Source organism: Nycticebus coucang, chromosome 1, assembly GCF_027406575.1.
Source record: "Nycticebus coucang isolate mNycCou1 chromosome 1, mNycCou1.pri, whole genome shotgun sequence".
In the NCBI taxonomy this organism is placed as follows: domain Eukaryota; kingdom Metazoa; phylum Chordata; class Mammalia; order Primates; family Lorisidae; genus Nycticebus; species Nycticebus coucang.
The window spans coordinates 183957805-183982235 of NC_069780.1; the positions used below are offsets into that span (position 1 = coordinate 183957805).

Here is a 24431-nt window from a genome sequence, read left to right on the forward strand (position 1 = left end):
CATGTAAACGTGTGTGAATGTGAGCATGTGAGTGTGAACACGCTGTGAGCGTGTGAGTGGGAGACTGAACGCTGCCCAGCTCGAGTCTGCTTTTGGGTGGTGCCCGTGCTCCTGGCTGCCGTGTCCACACAGCACCTCTACAGTCTGTGACAAGGTGGGTCTCATTTACAGGGCTTTACAGTGACAGTCAGGGCACACGCTATAGCAAACCCCCTCTAGCCTCTAGTACCTTTGTCTCATTCAGAAGTTTCCCTCCATTACCCACCCTGCTCTGGTGGGCTCCCTGTGGCAGTGGAATGTACCAATATGGTCAATCATGCTGATTCTCCAGTTTATTTTGCAACTTTCCATCATCACTGATTTCTCAGCAATACAGTGGTTAGGGTAATCCTTTGGTCAGGATCATCGGTGGCATTATATTTTATATGGCTATTTTTCCATCAGTATTTGGCTGTTAATGTTGATGTAGCTCAGAATTACTCCCACCTCCCCAAATTACCCAACTTTCGCAGGTCTTCTGAGTGAGCGGATCCCAGGAGGACTCTGGATAGAGGCTGGCTTGAGTCTCTGATTTCTGCAGGACAGGGAGGCTAACACACTGTGAAATTTGCTTGAGAGAGCGTACCATTGGATAAAGACTGGCACTTTGTTATAATGTCAATTATTCCTGACTCTGGTTATTTGAACCTACTCTACTTTGCTAAGTTTATATTTTAAACCTGAATGTAGGTTGTTTTATAATACAGTACAACCTCTGGAAGTTGACCACACAGGGCACTATAACAAACTGGTCAACATATAGAGGTGTTCAACATAAGGAACTGGGCCCACTGGACTGGTATGTACCTGTGGTACATGTCCAGTCTCTGCAAATTAGGTCAACGTAAGGAGGTGGTCAGCCATGGAGGTTCTACTGTAACTACTGCTGGTGTGTTTTGCAGCATTTTTAGCGACTCCCATTCTATAAATGTTAATATCCACTTTCCTCTATATTGATCACACCTGTGTTTTCCTCTGTGGAAGGTAACTTAGGCTGTACACATACCCCGGTGTCCAACGTCGAGAGAGAAAAGCTCTAACTACAGCTGGGGGTAGGGGGCTGGGAGGCCAGAGTTTCCAGATACTCTTTTTTAAAGCAATAGCCTTAATCAGGCATGAAGTTGCCTTCAAATAATCTCTGTGGTATACATAACAAAATGATGAGCGTGTTAAACCTTGAGTCATCGCCTGAGTTTCCACCTCCTCTGCGTCAAAGTCGAGTTTTCACGAGGGTGGGCCCACACTTGTGTTGATCGGTGCCCTTGGCCACCATCCGACTGGCTCCTGTCTCCCCTCCCGCAGGTTGTTTTCGTAGCCATTTTGCTTCACAGTCACCTGGAGTGCCGGGAGCCGCTGCTCATCCCCATCCTCTCCCTGTACATGGGCGCCCTCGTGCGCTGCACCACCCTGTGCCTGGGCTACTACAAGAACATCCACGACATCATCCCCGATAGGAGTGGACCTGAGCTGGGGGTACGTCTTTCCCGACCCGTGGTCTGAGACCACGTCTCCGGAGAGGGAGCCATCAATAGAAATGGTGTCCAATGTCCACAGGAAAGGAGAAATCAAGGAAATCAAATAATCCAGTTGCCCCTGAGGTCACGCCCAGAGGCCACGTTTAGGTAGCATCCATAGGAAAAGGCAGCTGGAGAATTCGTGCATGCTGAGGGATGGATGTGATGGTGGAGGTCGCCAGGCAGCCTCCTCCTCCCATACGAGAAGACCCAGGCACAGCAGGTTATGTCAGGCTGAGGAACGGATACAGTGATGGTTTCTCTTACTCTCTATTGGAAATTATTCTTTTTTTATTAAATCATAGCTGTGAATCATTAATGCAATCATGGGGCACCATACACTGGTTTTATAGACCATTTGACATATTTTGATCACACTGGTTAACATAGCCTTCCTGGCATTTTCTTAGTTATTGTGTTAAGACATTTATATTCTGCATTTAGTAAGTTTCACTTGTACCCTTGTATATTGGAAATTATTCTATAGTCAACAAAGATTCTAGGGCCCATGATTCCTGTGAGTTCACATTTTGTTATTGTTCATTTTGTGTCAAGGATCTAGGCTTTGTGTATGCTTTCTGCACTGGCCCATCACGGTCTCTTTCTCAGGTACCTCCTAGGCACGGAGCAGAGAATTAGGTGTTACAGGGCAACACAGGAAGTTATAAGATGTGGAGCAGCTGTATGTCCCATTTGGCAGATCAGACCCTCACGGAAGCAACAATTAGGTGTGAATCTGAGACAGCACAGTAGGGATTTAAGAGCCACCAACACTGAGATAGGGTTAGTAATAGACGCCTCCTTGGAGGAGGTACAGCTTGGCCTTCACCTTCAAAGTTGAATAAGAAACAGTAAGATATACAATCTCACGCCAGTGGCCAGAGCATTCTGTCTGTCGTAAGTATATACAGTATCTGACTTGTGTGCGTTAATTTTTCTCCCCAGAGGTGTTAGACATCATTGGTTTGTTTGCGTCTAGCGATTAGGCAGATATGAATGATTATATATAGCCTGGAATAAATCACCACACCTCACCCCAGTGCCTGCTTGGACAAGACGTTACTTTTGTCACATCAAAACAGTAATTGTATTGACCACTTCCCTCTCTCCGAGGTCAGTCCATCAGTGAAAATTCTATCTAGTTATTTTCATCATTCAGTTAGCCACAAATTGGTCTTGATGGTAACAATCCTTCTCTTCACAGTCAGCCACTAGCAAAGGAAAACAAAGTGGTTCCGTGGTGTAACTGTCATCCCCATGCAGGATCAAAACCAAAATTGCATAGTGAAAGCCAAGCTTTCAAGACGTTACACACCGTTGCCACAGAAGACTTAAAACCTCATTTGTTCTCTACCACACTTTTATTTTGCTTATTTATAGTTTGACTTCTATGAGAGGTTGGAGTGTAAGAGTTTCTGTAGGAGATTTATACAGTGCTGTAATAATTAGGCACATTTATATGATTCCAAGATAAATTATAATAATTTTTTGTTTCTAAGAGTTACCTCTTACTGACATGACTTCTGGCCAGTCCATCTGATGATATAAACAGACTTAATTTCAAACCTGTTTCTCAGGCTATCGGGTTGGGTCCTGCCTTGGTAGAAATTTCTTGCATGGAAAAATAGTGGTTGGGATCTATTAAGCTTCAATGGGTGTTTTGATTTTAGAGTTACTTGCCAACTGTCTGAGTTAATTTCTAATAAGATGGAACATTTTCTTTTAATTTAACTTGGCTCATCTACAGAGAATTTTCCTCGTATTACTTTTAAGTACGGTGAATTGGCTCTTGATCGACATGAAAAGGAAAAGCTTTGATTCTCAGTCATTTTTTTCTATTCTATTTCTGGAGTTTAGTAAATTTTTTTCTCTATTCCTTAATATAGGGAGATGCAACCATAAGAAAGATGCTGAGTTTCTGGTGGCCCTTGGCCCTAATTTTGGCTACACAGAGAATCAGCAGGCCTATCGTCAACCTCTTTGTTTCCCGGGACCTTGGTGGCAGTTCTGCAGCTACGGAGGTAGGACGCTGTGGGGGGATGTGGGCACCTGCAGCCACTTGCAGGATGGAGAGGGGGTGTGATTTATTTCCAGTTCATCTTGAGAGCTCAGGCAACTCAGTGATACTCAGTTGCATGACACAGTCAGATTAGGAAGCCACAAAGATGTTATTCAGTCACTTATAATCATGTAATTTAATGTTTTTATGATTCTGGAAGAAAACGTGTAATTCATCCTTCTCTTCACCATGTGAAGAATCAGAATCGAGGCACAGAAACACACAACTGGCTGGAAGCTGCGAGTGGAGTCAGGTTTTCTGACTCCTACTCAGTTTCCATCTCCCGTGGAGCCAGCACGTGGCTCTTCACCATGGCACATGATGCAGGAGAGCAGATGAGAAAGCACCAGGGTGCAGGCTGCTGGACACCACCTGGCCTGCCTTCTCCACCCCCGTCCAGGCTGGCTTTCCCAGCTCCTGGTCTACCTTCCCCGATGCATCTCCTTGCCTAGCTTGCTCGCAGCTTGAGAAATTAGTCTGGAAACTGGCTGCTACTCTATAGAAAGCGTTGACTCATTTTTTCCCTTTCCATTTGGATTTGAACAAACACAATTACTTTATCTGTCTCCTCCTCCTCTGCCCTCTGGACAGCTAATTCTGTCTCTGGGACCGCTGACCCTAAGGAGGGCTCATGGCTGCTCATTAGGGCTCTAGGCGTCACCTCTGCAAGGGGCAGCCTGGAGCCCCAAGCTGCACTGTCAGCGTCTTGGCCCAGAGCAGCCTGCCAGTTTCCATGTCCTGGGAAGCACCTTGTACTGGCTTGGAAAGAGAAGCCCATAAATCAAAAATGGAATGCTTTCCTGGCCTCAGTGTGCTCCTGGCTTTTGTTTTTGAATCATGAATGTCATCCTGGGTGGCTACCATAACTTCCCAGCTTCAATGCCCAAATACTTCAATTCCAGTTTCCCAGTAAAAAGTAGGGGCCCCACATCACCTGGGTGCTAGAATCCTATCGCTCCCTTAAAAAAGAAAAGGACACAGCTCCTCAGGTGGCTGAGGCAAGAGGATCGCTTAAGCCCAAGAGCTAGAGGTTGCTGTGAGCTGTGATGGTAGTCTACTGAGGGCGACATAGTGAGATTCTGTCTCAAAAAAAAAAGGACAAACTGTTGATTACAACCATTTCTAAATTGCTGTCACTGGCACGTGGGCACAGCCTGTGGGATAGAGAGCTGATGTTCAAAGGCCATCTCCTACGAGTCAGGCATTTATACAGGTTTCCCTGCCTCCCTGACAAGGCTGTGGGGGAGATAGTTATGCTGACTGTTCCAGCGGAGGAGGCTTCCCGCTTCACATAGTTGGCAAGCCAAGAGGTGAGGGTTCAAATCCAGGTCTGTCTGACTCCAGAGCTCTGTTTTGTTCCACCACGCCATGCTGTGCCACGGTTTCTTCACACAGCCAGGAACTGCCTCATGATTCACACCTGTGCGTCACTGTCCTCTTACTTAAAATAGATGAAGCCTGTGCTGTCCCTCTAACAACTAGTCAGAGAGCTGAATGCTGCCAGAATGTGGGTTTAGACGGCCTCTTTTCATTTTCTTCCTTTTCATTCGCATAAAAGAAGAAACTCTCATCCTCTTAGAAACCTATTGGTAGCTCCGTGTAGGAAATACTGAGTTTTTGCTTAAGTTAAAATCTCAATTGGCCCACATTGACAGGACAGACTGGGATCGAGCAGTGCTGGACGCAGAGTCAAATGTGGAGTTTCTGCTCCACCTGTAATCCCCCACCCTGTCCTTTAGGGTGGCTGGCGTGGCGTCCAGGGTGGGGGATCCAGACTCTCCAGAGAGCAGGGAGCACCAGGGTTTCAGCTGAAGAATAAAGACGGCTAAGCTGAAGTTTCAGACTGGCTCAATGGGATGAGCAAAGGTCTGGAGGCTGCTGGTCCTGGGGTAAAATCTTAGCTTTCCAAGCCTGGAATCTGAACCTGTTTCTCGTTGGATTCACATAAAACAAGACACATGCACCCTCCTTGCCTCACGTACACTCTGTTGGCTCACTAGCCCCACTGTCAGGACCACGCACAGTGCCTGAGGGCACAACAGGTGGCCAGTCCTCACCCCTGCCCGGGGCCATCCGGGAGCTGGGTGGAGCGATCTCCCAGGGTGGAGCGATCTGACTTTGGTGGCCGCTCCTGAAGCTTCTCATTGTGTCACATAACACAGCAGCATGGAGGGGACATTCTGCTGACACCCATGCTAATGCTGCTGACTCTTCTGTTGCAGGCAGTGGCAATTTTGACAGCCACGTACCCCGTGGGCCACATGCCATATGGCTGGTTGACGGAAATCCGTGCTGTCTATCCCGCGTTTGACAAGGTGAGAACCCGCCTGGTGCAGCATCTGAAACATGCTTAGTCAGATAGCATTTGATCGACAGGGCTCTCCAGGAAGGGACACTTTCTTGTCTCTCAGTCCTACCTCCCTTCATAAGGTCAATGTGGTATTGAAGGTGTTGAAGTTAACTGTGGAATATTTTCCTTCAGAAAATAACAGGGGCAAATTTAAACTTACCCTGATGCTGACCTCATAATGCTTTTCCACACTGATGTTCCCATGATCACTTTTAGGTTATTCCAAATGAGAAATTATTTGTTTGCAACAGGGAAAATAAACTCTCAAGAAAAATGTAATATATTATATTTTGTTTCTTTAGCTAAATGAGCACTTCCTGACCTCATGCCAGCTGGCTGAGGAACAGACGCAGGTCTGTGTGCCTGAGCTCCCAGCACCCCGGCCTGTCTCGCCGTGCTGCTCTGCACACTCACGCGCGGCGTCCACACAGCAGGACATGGGTCTAACAAGGTTCAGATGTGACAGGCTTGTTCCGGCAGAAAGCTCTGTTGACAGCCACTCTGTCCTCGCCAGCAGAGAGGCACACAACCCTCCTGACCTGTGACCTGGGCAGGCCCATCTCACCGTCCTTCAATTAATGTGTATTTCATTATAGCTTTATTATTATTCAAACCTATGGGCTTTTCCTCTGAAACAAAGGGCTGGGGACACATAGTCCCCAAACAGTATCTAATGTTTTAAAATGAAACATAGCAAAGAAGCAGACAACCTGCCACTTTACCGTTCACGGCGGCTATTCTGCTGTGAACTAGCTGAGAGCCACTGCTCACATCTGTCTTACCTCAACAAAAGCCTGTGAAGGGAGGCAGGAAACCCCTTGGCCTGCTTTAAACTCTGTATGGGCTTCTGGGAAGGGGCACTATGGACTCAGGAGAGGTTTCTGGCTCCCCTCCCACCCCCACCTTGCACCCTGACCCAAGGGCATCCCCCCCAAACACCTCTGACAGGGTGGAGGTGGAAACAGAGGATCAAGTGTGGAGAGAGATCACACACTCCCTGTCCGGCTCCTCCTCTGTCCCTGAGGTCCCCTGGGGAGTTCCCTGGTAGTGCACGCTCGTGCAGACACTGGCACATCTGCTCTCACGTCCTCATCACCACCGTCTTCCCTACAGCCCAGATCCCCGGGCCATTCCCACTTCCTCTTCTGTTCCACACCTGTGCTCATGTTAGAATGCACCAGGGACCCCGGCACACAGCCTAGTGGAGACAGACCCAGAACTCTGAGTATCCCCCTCAGTGGACCAGAGTTAGGACACACAACCTGCTGGGAATATTTAGTTATAGCGTCAGGATGCAGAGTGTAGCCTAAAGGATGCTTTTGATTCCTGCTCCCCAGGCCTTTGAGAGTAGACCTCTGATGGCCTGAGTCACTTGCTGGAGAGAGCTGACAGGCTGCATTTAAGTGGGCTTAATTCAGTGTATTGATAGAAATCATGGTTTTCATTTCAAGGAACACATGTATAGAAGTAAATCCTAGAAAACCAACATGGACATAAAGTCTTCTTGGTAAATTTCAATTCTAGCTCCTGGAGCATAAGATAATTATTTGATGAAACTTGATGGGAAGGATAGGTGCCCAAGTGTCAGAAACTCCTGGCTGCAAAGTCTCATCTGAAATTGGTTTTGGCTACCTTGAAATCATAAAACTTAACAATACAGCACTGTATGGTTTCACTAGGAGCATCCAAGAAAAACTTTGTTTTATTCATGATCACAGAGGTTAGGAACTATGAAAAAATACCTTTAACAAGCATACCTCTAGCCAGAAATTCAAGTTACTCAAGGATCCTTTTAAAACCTCATCCATGGCTCCCAGGCAGGCCTTTGAGCTTCCCCCAGCCAGTGAGTGAATGCCAGTTCTTCACCCAAGGCTTAGACACCTCCGTGTAGACTTTAGAATGTGGCTTCATTGACAGTTATAATCCTTTACCTCTTTGAGGATTTAAAATTTCTCACATGCCTTCAGAAAGTGTTAGCTAAATATGAACTCAGAGAGGTTTCCACTAGTGCAAATTCTCTTAATGTTCAATTATCTGTGAAGGAGTATGTTTCTGCGCAGTGGGCAAGTGAAATGAAACACCTGTGCTGACCTAATGAAACATGCTGGTTTACTCTGACCATCTTTCTGGAAATACTTGTTTTACAAGTAACAGTGCTCCCGAAGGAGCCATAGTGTGTTGCTGTCGCTGGGGCTGTGCGTGTTCTGGTGAAATTACCCAGTTCTCTCCAACGTTGGCCTCCTTCCTGCCGGACCCACCAGGGCACCGCTTTTACAGACTCCCCCCACCTCAGGTGGAAAGGAGATGGAGATGGCCCACAGCAGGATTTGAGCTTTGCTATAGCAACAGCCTGTTATTCAGAAAAACAAATATGTATTTAAAGACTAGAATTAAGACAGTGTTATAGTCACTCAGAGGCTGGTGCTCATAACTTTGCAGGGGAAGGGATTGGAGAGTTATCTTAGTGTCCCAGTAAAGGAAAATCAAAAGCTTTTTTCCAAGTGGACCCCCCTGTAACAGCTACACAGATGATGTGGAGCCAGGTGTCGATGTTTGTTTTTCTGAGTCTGCTCTGGGACTAACTGCGTCCATAATGAGGTGGGGGGCATTTTTCTCTGCTGGGTTCTGCAGTTGAGGTTTTGATGGGTGAGAAGCATGCCTGGGGAGGGGAGCCTCTGCAGCCTCAGTTGCTGCCATGCAGGAGGACATCCGAGCCACCTGCAGGTGTGCTTAAAATCCGGTATAGCTCCCAGCACTTTGGGAGGCCGAGATGAGTGGATTGCTTGAGCTCAGAGACCAGCCAGAGCAAGAGCGAGACCCTGTCTCTAAAAAAGAAAAAATAACCAGGTGTTGTGGCAGGTGCCTATAGTCCCAGCTATTCTGGCAGCTGAGACCAGTTAATCACTTGAGCCTAGGAGTTGGAGGTTGCTATGAGCTATGACACCACAGCACTCTACCCAGGGCAACATAGTGCGACTATCTCATAGCAAATGCTCTTGAAGCAGCTTTTCTACTCAAAGACCGTGCTGAGTGCTGCAGGGCTCAAGAGAGGGGCAAGACAGCCAGGGTTTAACTCAGAGTGTGCACAACTTCATGGGGGCTTGGACATGTTACAGCATGTGATGCCAGCCCTCAGAGAGCTGTCGGGTCATCACGTGTCATAAAAGGGGGACCCAGAGTCAGTCTAGAGAGCAAAAATCCAGGAGACTTTAGGGACTAGACAGGCTGTGAAGATGATGGGCCTCAAAGGTGTTCTTAGAAGACTTGAGGGATGTTCTTAGAAGTCAGAAGATCCAGCGGGGGAAGGAAGAACAAAAGCACAGGGCCTTGCCAGGGAGGGGCAGGAAGCCATAGTGGAGAAGAACCTGCTGGGTCAGATGGGCAGGGCCTTGAATGCCTCCTGGAATTTACAGTCCATCTGATGGTGAGGAGAGGGGCCAGGAGGTCACCGTGCAGGGTGTGGCATTCAGGGAGATGCCTGTGGGCAGCGTGGCATAGGCTCTGCTGGGGCAGACAGCAGGCGTCAGAGCCCTGGACTAGTGAGCAGGGACTGAGTCAGACAACGCAGCAGGGCTTCACTCTGGTCAATGGTCACGTCCAGGAACCTGACAACTGTCAGAGAATCAACATGGCATCTGCCTCACAAGCTGTCACTTGAAACTTACACTGCAGACCCATCAAATAAACAAAAATGGGATGCCTTTTAAGATTCACAGGGTGTGGGGGGTTAACCCAAGGATAAGCCAAAGCCCAGTCACAACTGTCATTTTCTTTCCCTAGAATAACCCCAGCAATAAAGTGGTGAGCACAAGTAGCACAGTCACCGCAGCCCACATCAAGAAGTTCACCTTTGTCTGCATGGCCTTATCCCTGACGGTAAGAAGAGGCGGCCTCAGTCTGTCTCCCTCCCTCTCTCTCTGTTTTGGGTTTTTGTAAAGGGGAATAGCACCATTTTAAAGGAAGAGACTGTGCATTCCATGTGTGCTGTGTGCTAGATTGATTAGCAACGACCTCTTCAATACACATTCTTCTCCCAATGTGACCAATGACTGAAGGGGCCGTTGAATCTGGGAGGAAAGGGTCTACTTCCAGCATTTGTCAGGACTCCTGATACACTGAAGAAAGGCAGGCTTTGCCTTTCATTTGAATAATACTCTTGTCTTGCTGAATAATTTCCAGCCCATCTTTTAAATATCCAGAGCCAGCTTTAGAACCATCTACCTCCCTTTTCCACATGTACTCAGCATTATTTTCCTTTCCTGGTAAAAACTCCCTTCCAGCTACATTTCTGCTGACGTAGCCAACTTGTCTAGCATTCAGCACTTACTTATTGAGTCCCTACTGGACTCCAGGCCCCATGTATCTGGACACCTCTGTGAATAAATGTGGAAGATACCACACCATCAGCAGGGTCTGTTGACGTCTCTGTGCACAACCTTAAATAAACAAAAATCATGGATGAGGCCCAGGTGGAGAGATTGCTTGAGCCCAGGAGTTTGAGACCAGCCTAGGCAACCTAGCAAGACCCCTCATCTCTGAAAAAAATAGAAAACCTAGCCAGGCGTGTTGGCATGTGCCTGTAGTCCCAGCTACTCGGCGGCTGAGGCAGGAGGATCTCTTGAGCCTAGGAGTGTGAAGTTGCAGTGAACTGTGTTGATGCCCCTGCACTCAAGACTGGGCAACAAAGTGAGACTGTGTCTCAGAAAAACAGACAAACAGAAAACATGGAGAAAATCTGTACATGCTTTATAATCTAGAGGCCAGGATATGTAACTTAAGAACATTGTTTGGGGCGACACCTGTGCTCAGTGGGTAGGGCGCCGGCCACATACAGCCAGGCTGGCGGGTTCAAACCCAGTCTGGACCAGCTAAAACAATAATGACAACTGCAACAATAACAACAACAACAAAAAGAGCCTGGCCTTGTGGCGGGTGCCTGTAGTCCCAGCTACTTGGAAGGCTGAAGCAAGAGAATCGCTTAAGCCCAAGAGTTTGAGGTTGCTGTGAGCTGTGACAGCACGGTACTCTACCCAGGGTGACAGATTGTCTCAAAAAAAAATTGTTTAGAACATTATCCAACAGTAGAAAACCTTAACATTTGTAAACAATCATGCATTGTAGACGGTGCCCTTTGGGTTGCAAAGATGGAGACCATGAGAGGATAAAAAGAAATAAGGGTCTTTTAAACTCTGTTGTCCCTGTTTGTTGTTGTGGCAACACATTTCCTTTAAGTTCTGTAGACTATTACGCTGACATACACAATGGCAGTATGCTGCAGAAATGTCTGGGTATGTGCAGTTGTCATCGAGAATAACTAATAAAGAGGACCTGGGGCCATGGGGGTGGGTTGTGGTCCCAGGAACAGTGGTTCCTCTCACCATCATGATGAGCTTGATGCCTATCAGTGATCCTTTTAGATCAAGCTCTGCACGTGTTTGTGAGAGCCTATGGCTTTATATTTGTGAGAGCCTGTAGTTTAATATTTAATCTACTCATCCAGTACTTAACTGGATTGTCACAAGGGCAACACAAGGCCAGTAGCCCATCACAGAATACCTCTGATGTCACTGAGTTGTGACCTGTGCCCTCAGCTGCCCCATCACCACCAACACAGCCCTTCCCCTCCAGCTTGTCCCCCGAGAAACACGGGGTGTGTCAGAGACCTGTTCCCACACTGCCCCACGACGGATGAATGTCTGATAGCAAAGCCTGTCTGCTTCGGCCAGTTCCCCGGGCAGCCCTGCTCTCCTGTCAGCGCTATTTCTCTCTAGGGTGTGTAAGTTTTTCCATAGTTCCCTAAAATATTAACAAAACATTGAAAAACTTTGAAACTCTTTAAAAGAATATTTTAGGCAGAACAGAGAGGTTTCTATTCCAGGAAAAAACCTCAGTGTTTAGAGATTGTTAAATGACTGGCAAGTCCAAAGGTGAGTGGACCCTGCTGCCCGGTTCCATGACTTGGATCTCAGCTGCATCTGAAGCTGTGAGTCGGGTGGCTTTGGCTCTGAGGCCCAGCCTCATTCCCTTGCTCTTCTTCCCACAGCGAGAGTTGAATCTGATGGAGAACTTTCCCAGGTTGGGTTGGAGGTACTCTCCTTTCTTTCAATTCATAGGCAATACTTTGAACCTTTTAAAAAATGTGATTCTGCAACAAGTGTATTTTGAAATGATAATTACTTATAACTTACGCTTACATTCTCCCAGGTAGACAATTTATTAATTATTCTAATCCTTGGTCTAAAAACCATCTGTAACCTGATTTTATCTCAGGGTAAATTTTCACCTTAGAAATAGAATCCTTTGTTGGAAAGGAACTTGGAAAAGAAGTAGTCAAAACCCATAATTTTTCAGAAAAGGAAATGACTCAAACAGGAGGACGAGTGACTTGTCCAAATACTTAGTAATAGAACCACCTAGAGCCAAGGCTTCTGGGCTCATTCTCCAGGGCCCCATCCTCTGAACTGTGCTGTTCCAGAGAGTGGGAACAAACATGGGTGCTTAGGCCTCCAGACTTGGTCACTTTACTGCCGTGCCTAGAATGGTGGTTTCTTCAACCATAAAAACTATGATTTTCAGTTTGTAGCCTAGGAAGAATCTTACATACATTATCTTTACAATGATTCAATCGACTGGTCCAATATCTTGGCTAGAGAAATTGTCATTAAAAAACATGTAGAGGTGGCTCACGCCTGTGATCCCAGCACTTTGAGAGGATGAGGCAGGAGAATCACTCGAGGCCATGAGTTTGAGACCAGGCTGGGCAAAATAAAGACACATGGACAAAATGTAAAAGGAGATTTTTCTACATTGCACATTAAACTGTCCCTACAACGTGGACATGCCTTTTTATATCCCTCGTGTTCATCCTTGTATAGCTGTGGCTGCTTTTAGGCTCTGAACTTCATAAGGAAGGGTCTGTGATGTCCTCACCTCTGATCCCCAGAACCTGGAGTCCTGCCTGACACTGACAAGGGACACAATAACAGGTTAATAAAAGTAATAAACAAACATGTAAATCAAATAATGCTTAACAGGAGGCAGGGTCAGGAGGGTACCACCAGCGTTTACCCTTGGTGAGCAACCGTTCCTTCATTTATGCTCAGTTTATCCTATTTTTAAAGTTTTTAAGAGACCTTTCTTTTCTAGTGTATTTTCGTTTTATGAATTTTGAAACTGCTTCATGTCTGGAAATGACCATGGTATAAGCCATGGGTGCGCTCCACCTTGTCTGTGCTGTGGATGATCCATCGCAGAGACCATTGGCGCACTCCAGAGCATTCACCGCATGTCCGTGTCGTGGATGAGCTCAGGCATGGAGCATGGGCTTCCTGAGGACACTTGGCTTTCTGCACGTCGTGTCACTCTTATGCTTTCTTGCACTCAGCTTCTTTGGGGCGGGGGGCTAACGCTGGTCCCCGAGCGTCTGAGAAGGGCCAAACCCATGGAGCCTGCAGACACTCAGTGCCTCAATGATGCTAACTGCTTTCAAGGGAAAACTTATGCTGTCTGGAACAAAACTTTGTGTTTTCCATCAGGATAGGCTCACTCCTCAGGCCCTGACATTTGGGTTCAATATCTGCCTTTGTGTATGAAAACTACAGCTGCGCTAGTCAGAGACTATTTCAGCACACCGCAGCGACGTGTGTTTATGTATTCCCTATTGTAGGTTTGCAGGTTAAATTTAGAGTATCTGTCTTACTCCAAAAGCTAGTTCTGTCCTCATTCTCCTTTTTTTACTTAATCATTCAGTTTCAGGAAAAGCAGTTGGGCAGAGGAGGTGAATTCAGAGGAGCATTTTTGCTATTCCCATCAGCATCCCGCTGTCAGTGCTCAGAGCGGCTAAGAGCTATGCCCAGCAGGAGGGCCAGCTGATCTCTGAGACACTCAACAGCAGTGGGGATGAGGAGAAGGGTGTCTTGAGTCGATCCAAAAGATTAGACGAATCCCTCAGCTACAAGGGAGCAGACGCAGAGCAAACCTAGGTTAGCAAGGTGACTGCAGACTGACAAGGCTCAGTTTGGGGTGAGGGAATCGGAGTTTGTAAGTACCCCGTTTCCCCGAAAATAAGACAGTGTCTTATTTTAAAGTGTGCTCCCAAAGATGCGCTAGGTCTTATTTTCAGGGGACGCCTTATCTTTCCTGTAAGTAGGTCTTATTTTCAGAGGATGTCTTAATTTCGGGAAAACGGGGTAAATAGGGTGCGACACTTCCAGGGGTCTGCTGCTACGTGCAGATATACAGGGTAGCAGCCGCGCAGAGAACACTTCGCAAACTAGCCATGCGAGGTGCCAACAGGTGGCCACTAGCATTGGAGTCAAAGCCAGGGGCCACTTGCCCTGAACCTTCCCGGGGAGCTGTGATCTCCATCGCTCATGTGCCTGACTGTGGGGATAATGAGTGGACCCTGAAGGCTGCGTTTCTCTCAGTGGACAACACAGGGACCACAGGCTGAGGAGGCAGAGAGCTCTCACCAGCAGAGCAGGTGCCGTGGTCCTTCCTCTGGCTCAGAGGAGGCAACTGGCAACACTCAACTTCAGAGACCCGCCTCTAATGGTTCCCTCCCAGCCTCCAGATTTAGGGGTCAGTTAGAAACCACTGACCACGGTGGGCCGTGTATTCCCAACAGTCCTCTTGGTGGGGAAGAAGTGTCCCAAAAGGATAACGGACCTGGATGCCAGGCCAATTCGGTGAAAGCCGAGTCAGGCTGCTACATTTACCAAATTTGCCAATGTACTTCTTTTTTTTTTTTTTTTTTAACTCTTTCTGAAGTTCATAACAAATCATATTAAATGATTTGGATGCTTTTGGTTGACTAGTTTCTATTTTGGCTTCATAATGGCATTTTAAGGACACATGAAGCTCCTTGCTGCTCTAACTTTGGGGAACTGTGCCAAGAGAGGGGGTCTCTCTGGTTCAGAAGAGATGGAAAAGAATCTATGCAAAGTGCAAGACGAATTTCTACAAACACTGGAAGAGTTAAAACAGACAATTTCTTAAGAGCTCAGTAAATTTGACAAATGGTAGATTGGCCAAGTTGGTTATTCCACAGATTGATTTTTTTTTGTGGACTAACCTGCTTCACGAAGGCAGATGTGGAGTGTGACCCTCACCAGGCTTGTCCAGGGCTGGCCTTGCATTGCATAGCCGTGTTCAGATTATGCTGAGGTCATAGGACAGTGCCAGGGACCCCAGACGGCATCCGTGAGCTGCCTGGTGCCTGGCCCTCGACAGCTTCAACAGGTGGAGGCTGGTGTATGTGGCGGTGTGACACATACACATGTGTATGTTGCTGTCACTTTGGGCAGGGCGAGAAGGCAGCCTGCTGGTCAGACCATACTGCACGGCCTGCCAGTCAGACCACTGGCCTTCACTATGGGATACAAGGGTATCTGAGGTCCGTGGCTGTGGGATCTGGTCCTTTTTTAAAAAAAAATTAAAATAGAATCTTTCTGGATCTTGCAGTCAGTGGTGGTTTAAGACTATAAACCCACACTCAACTCAGAACCTTTTCTTGTGTTTGTCACAAGCTGGATTGTGTCGCCAAAAGTCCTTATGTGTTAGAATCCTAACCTCAGTACCTCAGAATGCGACCTTATCTGGAAATAGGGTTAAGATGGGGTTCAGGTAGGTGAGTAAGGTGGGCGGTGGGCCTCTGATCCACATGCCTGCCATCCTTAGAAGAGGGGGAAATGTGGGTGCAGACACACTCACAGCCAGAGCAGCCTGTGAAGCTCCAGGTGCTCCCTGACCACATCCCTGCTCAAAGGTGAGGCTTCCCGCTCTGCCCCTGCGACATAAATGGGACTCATCCCAGGGAGATGTCAGTCATGACCTGTTACTCCACGCAAACGGCAAAGTAACACGGTAGGGCTGAATTAATGGACTTCCAGGAATAATTAATAACCTATGATTCTCTGTGGCTTTTTTTAAAAATTGTTTTTAGTAGTCTCAAAGAGAAAAACAAAACCATCTGGGGAGCATTTTTCTTCTCCCCCAGTGAGCACATTACAGTGTGCAGGCCCCAGACATCAGCTTCACCAGGTCCTTAGTCAAGACACTCCCAGCAGGAATTTGCCGTAAACATTCTTCAGGAGACAGGAATGCTGTATTTGTGGCTTTTCCGCTTCCCAAGTTCAGCACCTGCTCACACGCTCTGCAGTCCGTCCTGTGGGCCCTGCAGACAAGGACTTCCCTGGTGGCCTGAAGCTCTGACAGATGCTGGTTCACTTGCATACAGCTGTACAGCCCAGTAAAGCCCAGTGCAAAATTTCTCAAAAAAAATTTTTTTGTAACTCATCTCAAAACATCTCAAAGAATACCAAATAGAGGGAATTACATCCAGCAGGGTGTGACTGACACAGGGAGGCCCTAAGCACCTGACCAGTGTGTACTGAACGGCCATTTTGTGGCTTCATGAAATAAGATACCTGTCTGACCCAGGAGCCAAAGAAAATAATCAAAAACCACTGCTCGCCCCAGGGATTTCACAGGACAGTCAGCAGTAAGTTGCTTTTAGCTGATCTATGGCCTCTGCTCAAAGCATTCTTTACTTTCTCTTTCTACCGTGCTCCCAGCTCTGGGTCAGGTGGCTGACCTGTTCAGGTGCAGTAAACAGGTTTGAATTGTGCCATGAAATTATTCTTCCCCTCTAGGAAGCTCTTTTCATACCTTCTGAACACAGGACAAGCCTGAAAGCACATGGTATGCTACTGAGAAACAGCTTGTGTGGCAGACAAGCCCCCAGAAAACTGACTTTCCTTTAATCAGGTGCCTGTAATCCTCCTTAGAGATGGCTCCTGCCCAGGAAGGCTTGAAGAACAAATTAATCGTTACCAAAAAAAAAATTTGCGGAGGGCCAGGGTATGCACAACTGCAGCCGACACCTCTGATCCCCTCTCACAAATCTGCCCTCTGCTCGTCACCCTGTGTGGCTGTGGGGCTTTTCGGACATCAGAGGACCAGGAGAGCAGGTGTGGAGGCAGAAGGACTGACTTCCAGCGTGAAATCAGGGCTTTGTAGCTTGATGCTTGTGGATGTGGGCCCCAGAGCCACAGGGCTTGGGTTCACATCCCAACCCCACCACTCACCAGCTGAGCAGCTTAAAACCGTCAGCCTCAGTTTCCCCAGCTGCCACACAGAGATGATAAGAATTATAAGACTTTTTTTTTTTGAGACAGTCTCACTCTGTCATCCTGGGTAGAGTACAGTGGCCTTGGCCTAGTTCACAGCAACCTCAAACTCCTGGGCTCAAGTGATCTCCTGACTCAGCCTCCCGAGTAGCTGGGACTATAGGTGCCCACCATGACACCCAGCTAATTTTTCTATTTTTAGCAGAGATGGGAACTTGCTCTTGCTCAGGCTGGTCTTGAACTCCTGAGCTCGAGCAATCCTCCCAGCCAGCTTCCTGGAGTGCTAGGATTACAGACATGAGCCCCTGTGAACAGCTGACTGTATAAGAGTTTTAAAGGGGTAGGCAGTACCTCAGTCCTCTCACGAGAACTGCAGGCACCAACCACATGTTAGAAAATGCCAGTAAAGACAGATACTAAGTCGCATATGGGCCTAATAAACATGTTTGCATTTTGGAGTCTTCAGACAGAAGGAATTTCCCGTGAGTGTGGGGATCCTGTGTCGTCTGGGACACACGTGGTGCTTCCTCAGCCGCCGTCATTTCCTCTGTTCCTGTGACGAACTCCCTGGTTCCTTGGGCCTCCCATTCCTTGTCTCCCACCTCCTGTCTCACAGAGGTGGACGTGGGCATTGTTGGGAGCAGTCAGAGCAGGACGGTTCCATAATTTTTATTAATGCAGCCTGAGTCTATGTCAGCTCCTTAAATTAGCACATGGCACTGTTATCAGGATAAACACGAGACCTGTTGAGATCCAGGAGACCCTGTTCTTATCGGAGCCGACTGCTGGCCCCTTCTAGAGCCCATCTGTGGGATATTTGTCACCCTCGAGGCTGCTGGCATCTCCCGGTTTCCATTTCTCAGGCACACCTACAGGTATTTTCGCCACAGTGATGTCAGTATCCAAGCCTTCCCAGCATTTAAAGCTTCACAAAATGCTTTGCTCCCTCCTGTCAATTCTGGCCTTTGGTCTTCAGTTCCTTCTTGACAGTTTGCTCACCTGCGGGTGTGACAGACAGAGCAGGTAGTGAGGAGGGGCTTGGAAGGCCCCTTGGGGCCCAGCAGCTCTGTCCCATTTCTCTACTTACAGAGACATATTTTTTAAAAATTCTTTTTCTTGATCTGAGCACTTTTACGCATTCAGTGTATTTGGGCTTTCACCTTCAGGACCTTGTTCTTGCTTTACGGTGTTTCATTTTGGTACCACTATCCCCAAGAATCCCTTCATCCTGCCCCATTTGTTCTCCTAGCCCCTGGCCAACTCAGAAATGACAGAGGCCCTCAGCAAATGGGCCCTTCAGTACCCACCCAACACACTCAGCACCCTCCAGATTGCCCTTCACCTCTGGCTGCTGCTCCCAGAGGATGAAGTGGCCTTTCCTCAGCAGCCACTCCCCTGTGCTCCCAGCTCTTGCTGTCGAGTGCACTGGGCACATCAGCCCTGCGTGGCCGCCTCATCACACGCTCGGGAGCCCAGGAAAGCACTGCTGGGACTTCACATGGGCCCTGTAGGACCTGCGTGAGAGGGCCTGGGGCTGGGAAGATGAAGGCGTGGAGGCGAGTTTGCTGTGTTCATCCACACCAGGGCACCACCAGGATTTCAGCTGCCACTTTACTCCTCACTGGCCTCCTTTCTGCTTGTAGGGAGGGAATTTGTCTTCTGAGAGCTTTCCAGCCTCCTTTTAGATTCTGATGCAATTAGACTATATTCACCTTTTCCCCACACATTTTGAAATGTTTCCTTAATTGCTTTTTTTTTTAAACACCCCTGGTTCCTGTGAATCAGAAAGGTCAAGAGCACCCTCTTCCATAAGTGGCCGTTGCCCCAGGGCCTCTAAGCAGTACATGCAGGGAAGCTGTCTTGTTCTGATGTCTGGGGTCTTGTTCCAGTGTTCTGAGGGCAGCCTTATCTGGGAGGGCTCAGGCTGGGGCCTGCTGGAGAGAGGAGAGGGGACTTAATGGGCTGCCCCTGTCAGCTTCACTGCCTGCCTGGAGCAGAGAGGTGCTGTCTCAGCCCGGGGACCTGAATTGCAGGTGAAGGTGCTGCGTATTTATAACATCTCGGTCCTAAAACATCAGACTCCAGATCTCAGAAGGACCATCCTAGAAGGGATAAAAAGCAAAGAGCCACAGCATCTGAGGATGCTGCAGAAAAATCTGCAGATAATCCCTTTTAGTGAGCTCCAGCTAAGCTTAAAATAGTTTTTGTGCAGCTCACACTGGATAAATCCTCAGGAAGCACTGTTCTCAAAGATATAAACAACAATTCCAGCTCTGCTTTTTCCCTGCCCCTTCATATACTGTGTTGGTATTTATAGTGTCCCTAATCCCTGGTAGAGCCCAGGCTCTGGCCACCTGTGCCTCTGAGGGTCTGAGCAGCTCCTCTAAGGCTCTGCTGGCACATAAAGGTAGGGGTACAGGAAACAGAAACTCTCAGAGCCTTCAGTCTCTCCAGTCAGAGGCCTTTTGTCATCATTTAAGGACCGAGGTTGTACCTCGCACTTCAGGGCAAGCTCCACGCCCACTTTTGTACAGCATCAACATGACGGGAGGGTCCCAGATGCTCTGCTGAGCTTCCCTGCTCCTGTCTCCTGCTTCTGGGCACAGCACTCCCAACATCCCTTGCTCTCACTTGCATCCCGTTATTCAAAGGTGCATCTCAGAAAAGCGTGTTAGTTCTGAGTCCTAGAGAGCAGCAAAATCCGAGTAAAAACTATTCTCCACCAGGATCTCATCCACTGGGCCCTGTTTTCAAAGTTAAAAGTTTGGTTCATAGAATGACCCAGTCTCACCTTCCTGTTGCCGGTCTTCCCCACAAAGCCATAGCTGTCACTCAGCCATGCTGGGCAGATACTGAAGGCCTTATTCTAGCCCAGCAGTGGTACGATGCTGACCCTTTGTCTGGAACAAAGACTGCCTGTTTGAGGCTTTGTTACTGCCTGGGTGCCCCACCCCCGCACTGAGGTGGAGACTTGCTGCCTCATTGTTCCAGGCTCTGCTAGAACAAAATGACTCTTGTGTGGGGAGGATGGGAAGAGAACCAAAGGTAAAGAAACAGAATTCAGAACTTTCTCCTTTGGAGCCCCTCACTGTACCCAAGGGTGGGAAATTTCAACAGCTGAGGACCTCTTACAAATAGGGTGGAAGCTTCCGAGCCCCTAAGGCCTGGATTGAAATCTAGCCTCCCTCCACCCTTTTACCAGCAGGTGACCTGTGCCCTGTCACACAGTCCCTTTAGGCCCTGTATCCTCCTCATCAATAGAGAAGCAGAAACTAAGGCAGCCATTCCAGGTTTGATGAAGCTTAAGTGAAATAATGTGGGGGGCTCTGGGCATATAATAGTGATTGTCCAGTGTTAGTTCCGTCCCTCTGAGCCTCTGCTCTCCCTTCGCACTTCCCCCTGGAAGCTTCAGGAGTCTAGCATTGGTGTCTGAGGTTGGCTGGCATTGCAGATTTGAGGGGGTGACTCATTTGTTTGGGGAGACTCGAGAGGTTGAAACACAAGACTGGGCCCTTGGAGAGGTGGAGCAAAGTAACAGCCGAGTAACAGCTTCCCTGCAACTGGGCATGGTGAGTCTGGGGAGATAAGACTCCAGGCATCTCTGGCTGGTGGGATCTGCATATAATCATCCCTTTGAGGAGTCAGGGAGTCAGCAAGAGACTTCTGGACCCTAAGAGGAGGAAAACTGGCGAGTGGTTGTGTGTGTTCGATCGACCTAATCCCGCCGGCAGCCGTAAGTATAAGCAGCAGTGAGACTGTAAACTGGAAAGGCCTTACCTGTGAACTGTTTCGGTTTTTTTGGACTTGGCACTCAGTTGAACTGCCTTGGGGAGAGCTTGAGCAGGAGTGCAGAGAACTTTGGGCATTGTCTAGGGCCCCAGACTGAGCCGCTGAGCCGGATGGAGCTAATAGTGTTTGGCTGTGGGCCACAGGGAGCCATTGTGAGAGAACAGCCCCCAGCAAGCTCCGCCCTCAGGGTCACAGAGCAAGGATCGGGTGGGAGATAGTAACCTAGTGACTGAGCAGCCTAAAGGTGGGGACTGAACTGCCTTACAGCCTTAACCCTCAGGGGCCGAGTGAGACCAGTTTTGGCACACTAGATTCTTGGGCTGTTGCCCTGGGTAGAGTGCCGTGGCGTCACAGTGCCGTGGCGTCATAGCAACCTCAAATTTCTGGGCTTGGCACCGCCCAGACCTCCATAAGAGCTGCGCCACGACCCCCGACCCACGACCCGCGCCCTACCAGAACTGCAGGAGCCACGCAACCCTACGTCCTCCCTCCTGTACCCTCCTTACCTCCACACCAGCCCGCTCATCTGGCCAGAGACTCTGGTAGCCGCGTGCCCTGTAGAGCCCTCCCTGCCTCTGCACAGAGTCCTTCTCCCTGCCAGAGACTGCTGGAGCCTTGGGCTCTCTGTGTCAAAGTCACTGGGCACTAGGCACTCTCAGAACCGTGCACACCACCTCCTGGCCTATTGCTGGATACGGGTGTGTCACACTCTGGAGCTGCTTCCACAACCAGAACTCCCGGGCTGGGGCAGCCCCAGAGGAACTACACAGGTTCACTCCCTACAAAGATCCAGCAACAACAGAGTGAGCCTGCTGGGGTCTAATCTTGGAGAGACACCTCCCCAACTCTGAGGATGGCCAGAGGCAACAGTGAAAAACCATCATGAGGTGAAATCAACAGAAAAACTATGGCAATATAAATAATCAGAGTAGATCAGCTCCCCCAAGGATCAATGGGGCAGACACAGCACAAGATCCCATGCACAAACAAATAGCTGAGATGTCAGAAATCGAATTCAGAATCTGGATAGCAAATAACATCGAATTAGAATTCCAAGCAGTAACCCAAAAGATATCTCGAGAATTCAACGAATTCAAAGACCAAATGACCAAAGATTTTGACACATTGAGACAAGAAGTTGCAGCCCTCAAAGATCTCAGAAACACAGTAGAATCCCCCAGTAACAGAATAGAGCAAGCAGAAGAAAGGATTTCTGATGTTGAAGACAAAGCTTTTGAACACTCCCAAACTCTCAAAGAGGATGAGAAATGGAGGGCAAAAACAGATCACTCTCTCAGAGAGCTCTGGGATAACTTGAAGAAAACTAATATTCATCTTATAGGGATCCCTGAAAGTGAAAAAGTGGCTTCAGAAGGCACAGAGTCTCTTCTCCATGTGTTTATGAACTTTCCAGACATGCCAAGAGATTCTGAAATTCAGATAGCAGACAGTTTCAGAACTCCAGCACAACTCAAACCAAATAAGACGTCCCCCAGACACATCATAATCAATTTTACTAAAATTAATATGAAGGAGAAAATTCTGAAAGCAGCCAGACAAAAGAAAACCATCACCTACAAGGGCAAGAATATTAGAATAACTGCAGATCTCTCTGCTGAAACCTTTCAAGCTAGAAGAGGATGGTCATCGACTTTTAATCTCCTAAAACAAAATAACTTTCAACCCAGGATCCTGTACCCACCTAAACTGAGCTTCATTTATGACAGAGAAATTAAATACCTCAATGACATTCACATGTTGAAGAAATTTGCCATATCTAAACCAGCTCTCCAGGATATTCTCAGACCTATCCTCCATAAAGACCAGCATAATCCTCCACCACAAAAGTAAACCCACCCAGAAAATTTTGATCAAATTCCAACTTCCACAGTCGCAAAAGGATTAAAAATGTCCACCGGACTCTCGAAAGGCTTATCAATATTCTCAATTAATGTGAATGGTTTAAATTGTCCTCTAAAGAAGCACAGGTTGGCTGACTGGATACAAAAACTCAAGCCGGATATCTGCTGCATACAAGAATCACATCTTACATTAAAAGACAAATATAGACTCAAGGTGAAGGGATGGTCATCTATACTCCAGGAAAATGGAAAGCAGAAAAAAGCAGGCATTGCAATCCTATTTGCAGACACAATAGGCTTTAAACCAACCAAAATAAGGAAGGATAAGGATGGACACTTCATATTTGTTAAAGGTAATGCTCAATATGATGAGATTTCAATTATTAATATGTATGCACCCAAGCAGAATGCACTTCAATTTATAAGAAAAACTCTAACAGGCATGAGCAATTTGATTTCCTCCAGTTCCATAGTAGTTGGAGATTTTAACACCCCTTTAGCAGTGCTGGATAGATCCTCCAAAAAGAAGCTAAGCAAAGAAATTTAGAATTAAACTTCACCATTCAACATCTGGACTTAACAGACATCTACAGATCATTTCATCCCAACAAAACTGGATGCACATTCTTCTCATCAGCCCACAGAACATACTCTAAAATTGACCACATCCTAGGCCACAAATCTAACCTCAGCAAATTTAAAAAAATAGGAATTATTCCTTGCATCTTCTCAGACCATCGTGGAATAAAAGTTGAACTCAATAACAATAGGAACCTGCATACCCATACAAAAACATGGAAGCTAAACAACCTTATGCTGAAGGATAGATGGGTTATAGACGATTAAGAAGTAAATCACCCAATTTTTGGAACAAAACAACAATCAAGACACGAATGACCAGAACCTCTGGGATACTGCAAAGGCAGTCCTAAGAGGGAAATTTATAGCACTGCAAGCCTTCCTCAAGAAAACGGAAAGAGAGGAAGTTAATAACTTAGTGGGACATCTCAAGCAACTGGAGAAGGAAGAACACTCCAACCCCAAACCCAGCAGAAGAAAAGAACCAAAATCAGAGCAGAATTAAATGAAATTGAAAACTAAAGAATTATACAACAGATCAATAAGTCCAAAAGTTGGTTTTTTGAAAAGATCAATAAAATAGATAAACCTCTGGCCAACCTAACCAGGAAAAAAAAAAGAGTAAAATCTCTAATTTCATCAATCAGAAATGGTAAAGATGAAATAACAACAGACCCCTCAGAAATTCAAAGAATCCTTAATGAATACTACAAGAAACTCTACTCTCAGAAATATGAAAATCTGAAAGAAATCGACCAATACCTGGAAGTACAACACCCACCAAGACTTAGCCAGAATGAAGTGGAAATGTTGAATAGGCCTATATCAAGTTCTGAAATAGCATCAACTATACAAAATCTCCCTAAAAACAAAAGCCTGGGACCAGATGGCTTTATGTCAGAATTCTACCAAACCTTTAAAGAAGAACTAGTACCTATATTACTAAACCTCTTCCAAAATACAGAAAAAGAAGGAATATTATCCAATACATTCTACGAAGCAAACATCACCTTGATCCCAAATCAGGGAAAGACCCAACAAGAAAAGAAAATTATAGACCAATATCACTAATGAATATTGATGCTAAAATACTCAATAAGATCCTAACGA

The 24431-nt window shown here is 47.1% G+C and overlaps 1 protein-coding gene across 1 annotated transcript in view; it reads left to right on the forward strand.

The window, feature by feature from the left end:
* The window catches only part of ANKH (ANKH inorganic pyrophosphate transport regulator), a 143072-nt gene that overhangs the window by 101190 nt on the left and 17451 nt on the right, over positions 1–24431 (forward strand). Inside the window, exons 5-8 of the mRNA XM_053592968.1 lie at positions 1342–1512; positions 3440–3574; positions 5835–5927; positions 9743–9838. Coding sequence (XP_053448943.1) covers positions 1342–1512; positions 3440–3574; positions 5835–5927; positions 9743–9838 — 495 coding nt within the window. The remainder of the gene's footprint in view (positions 1–1341; positions 1513–3439; positions 3575–5834; positions 5928–9742; positions 9839–24431) is intronic.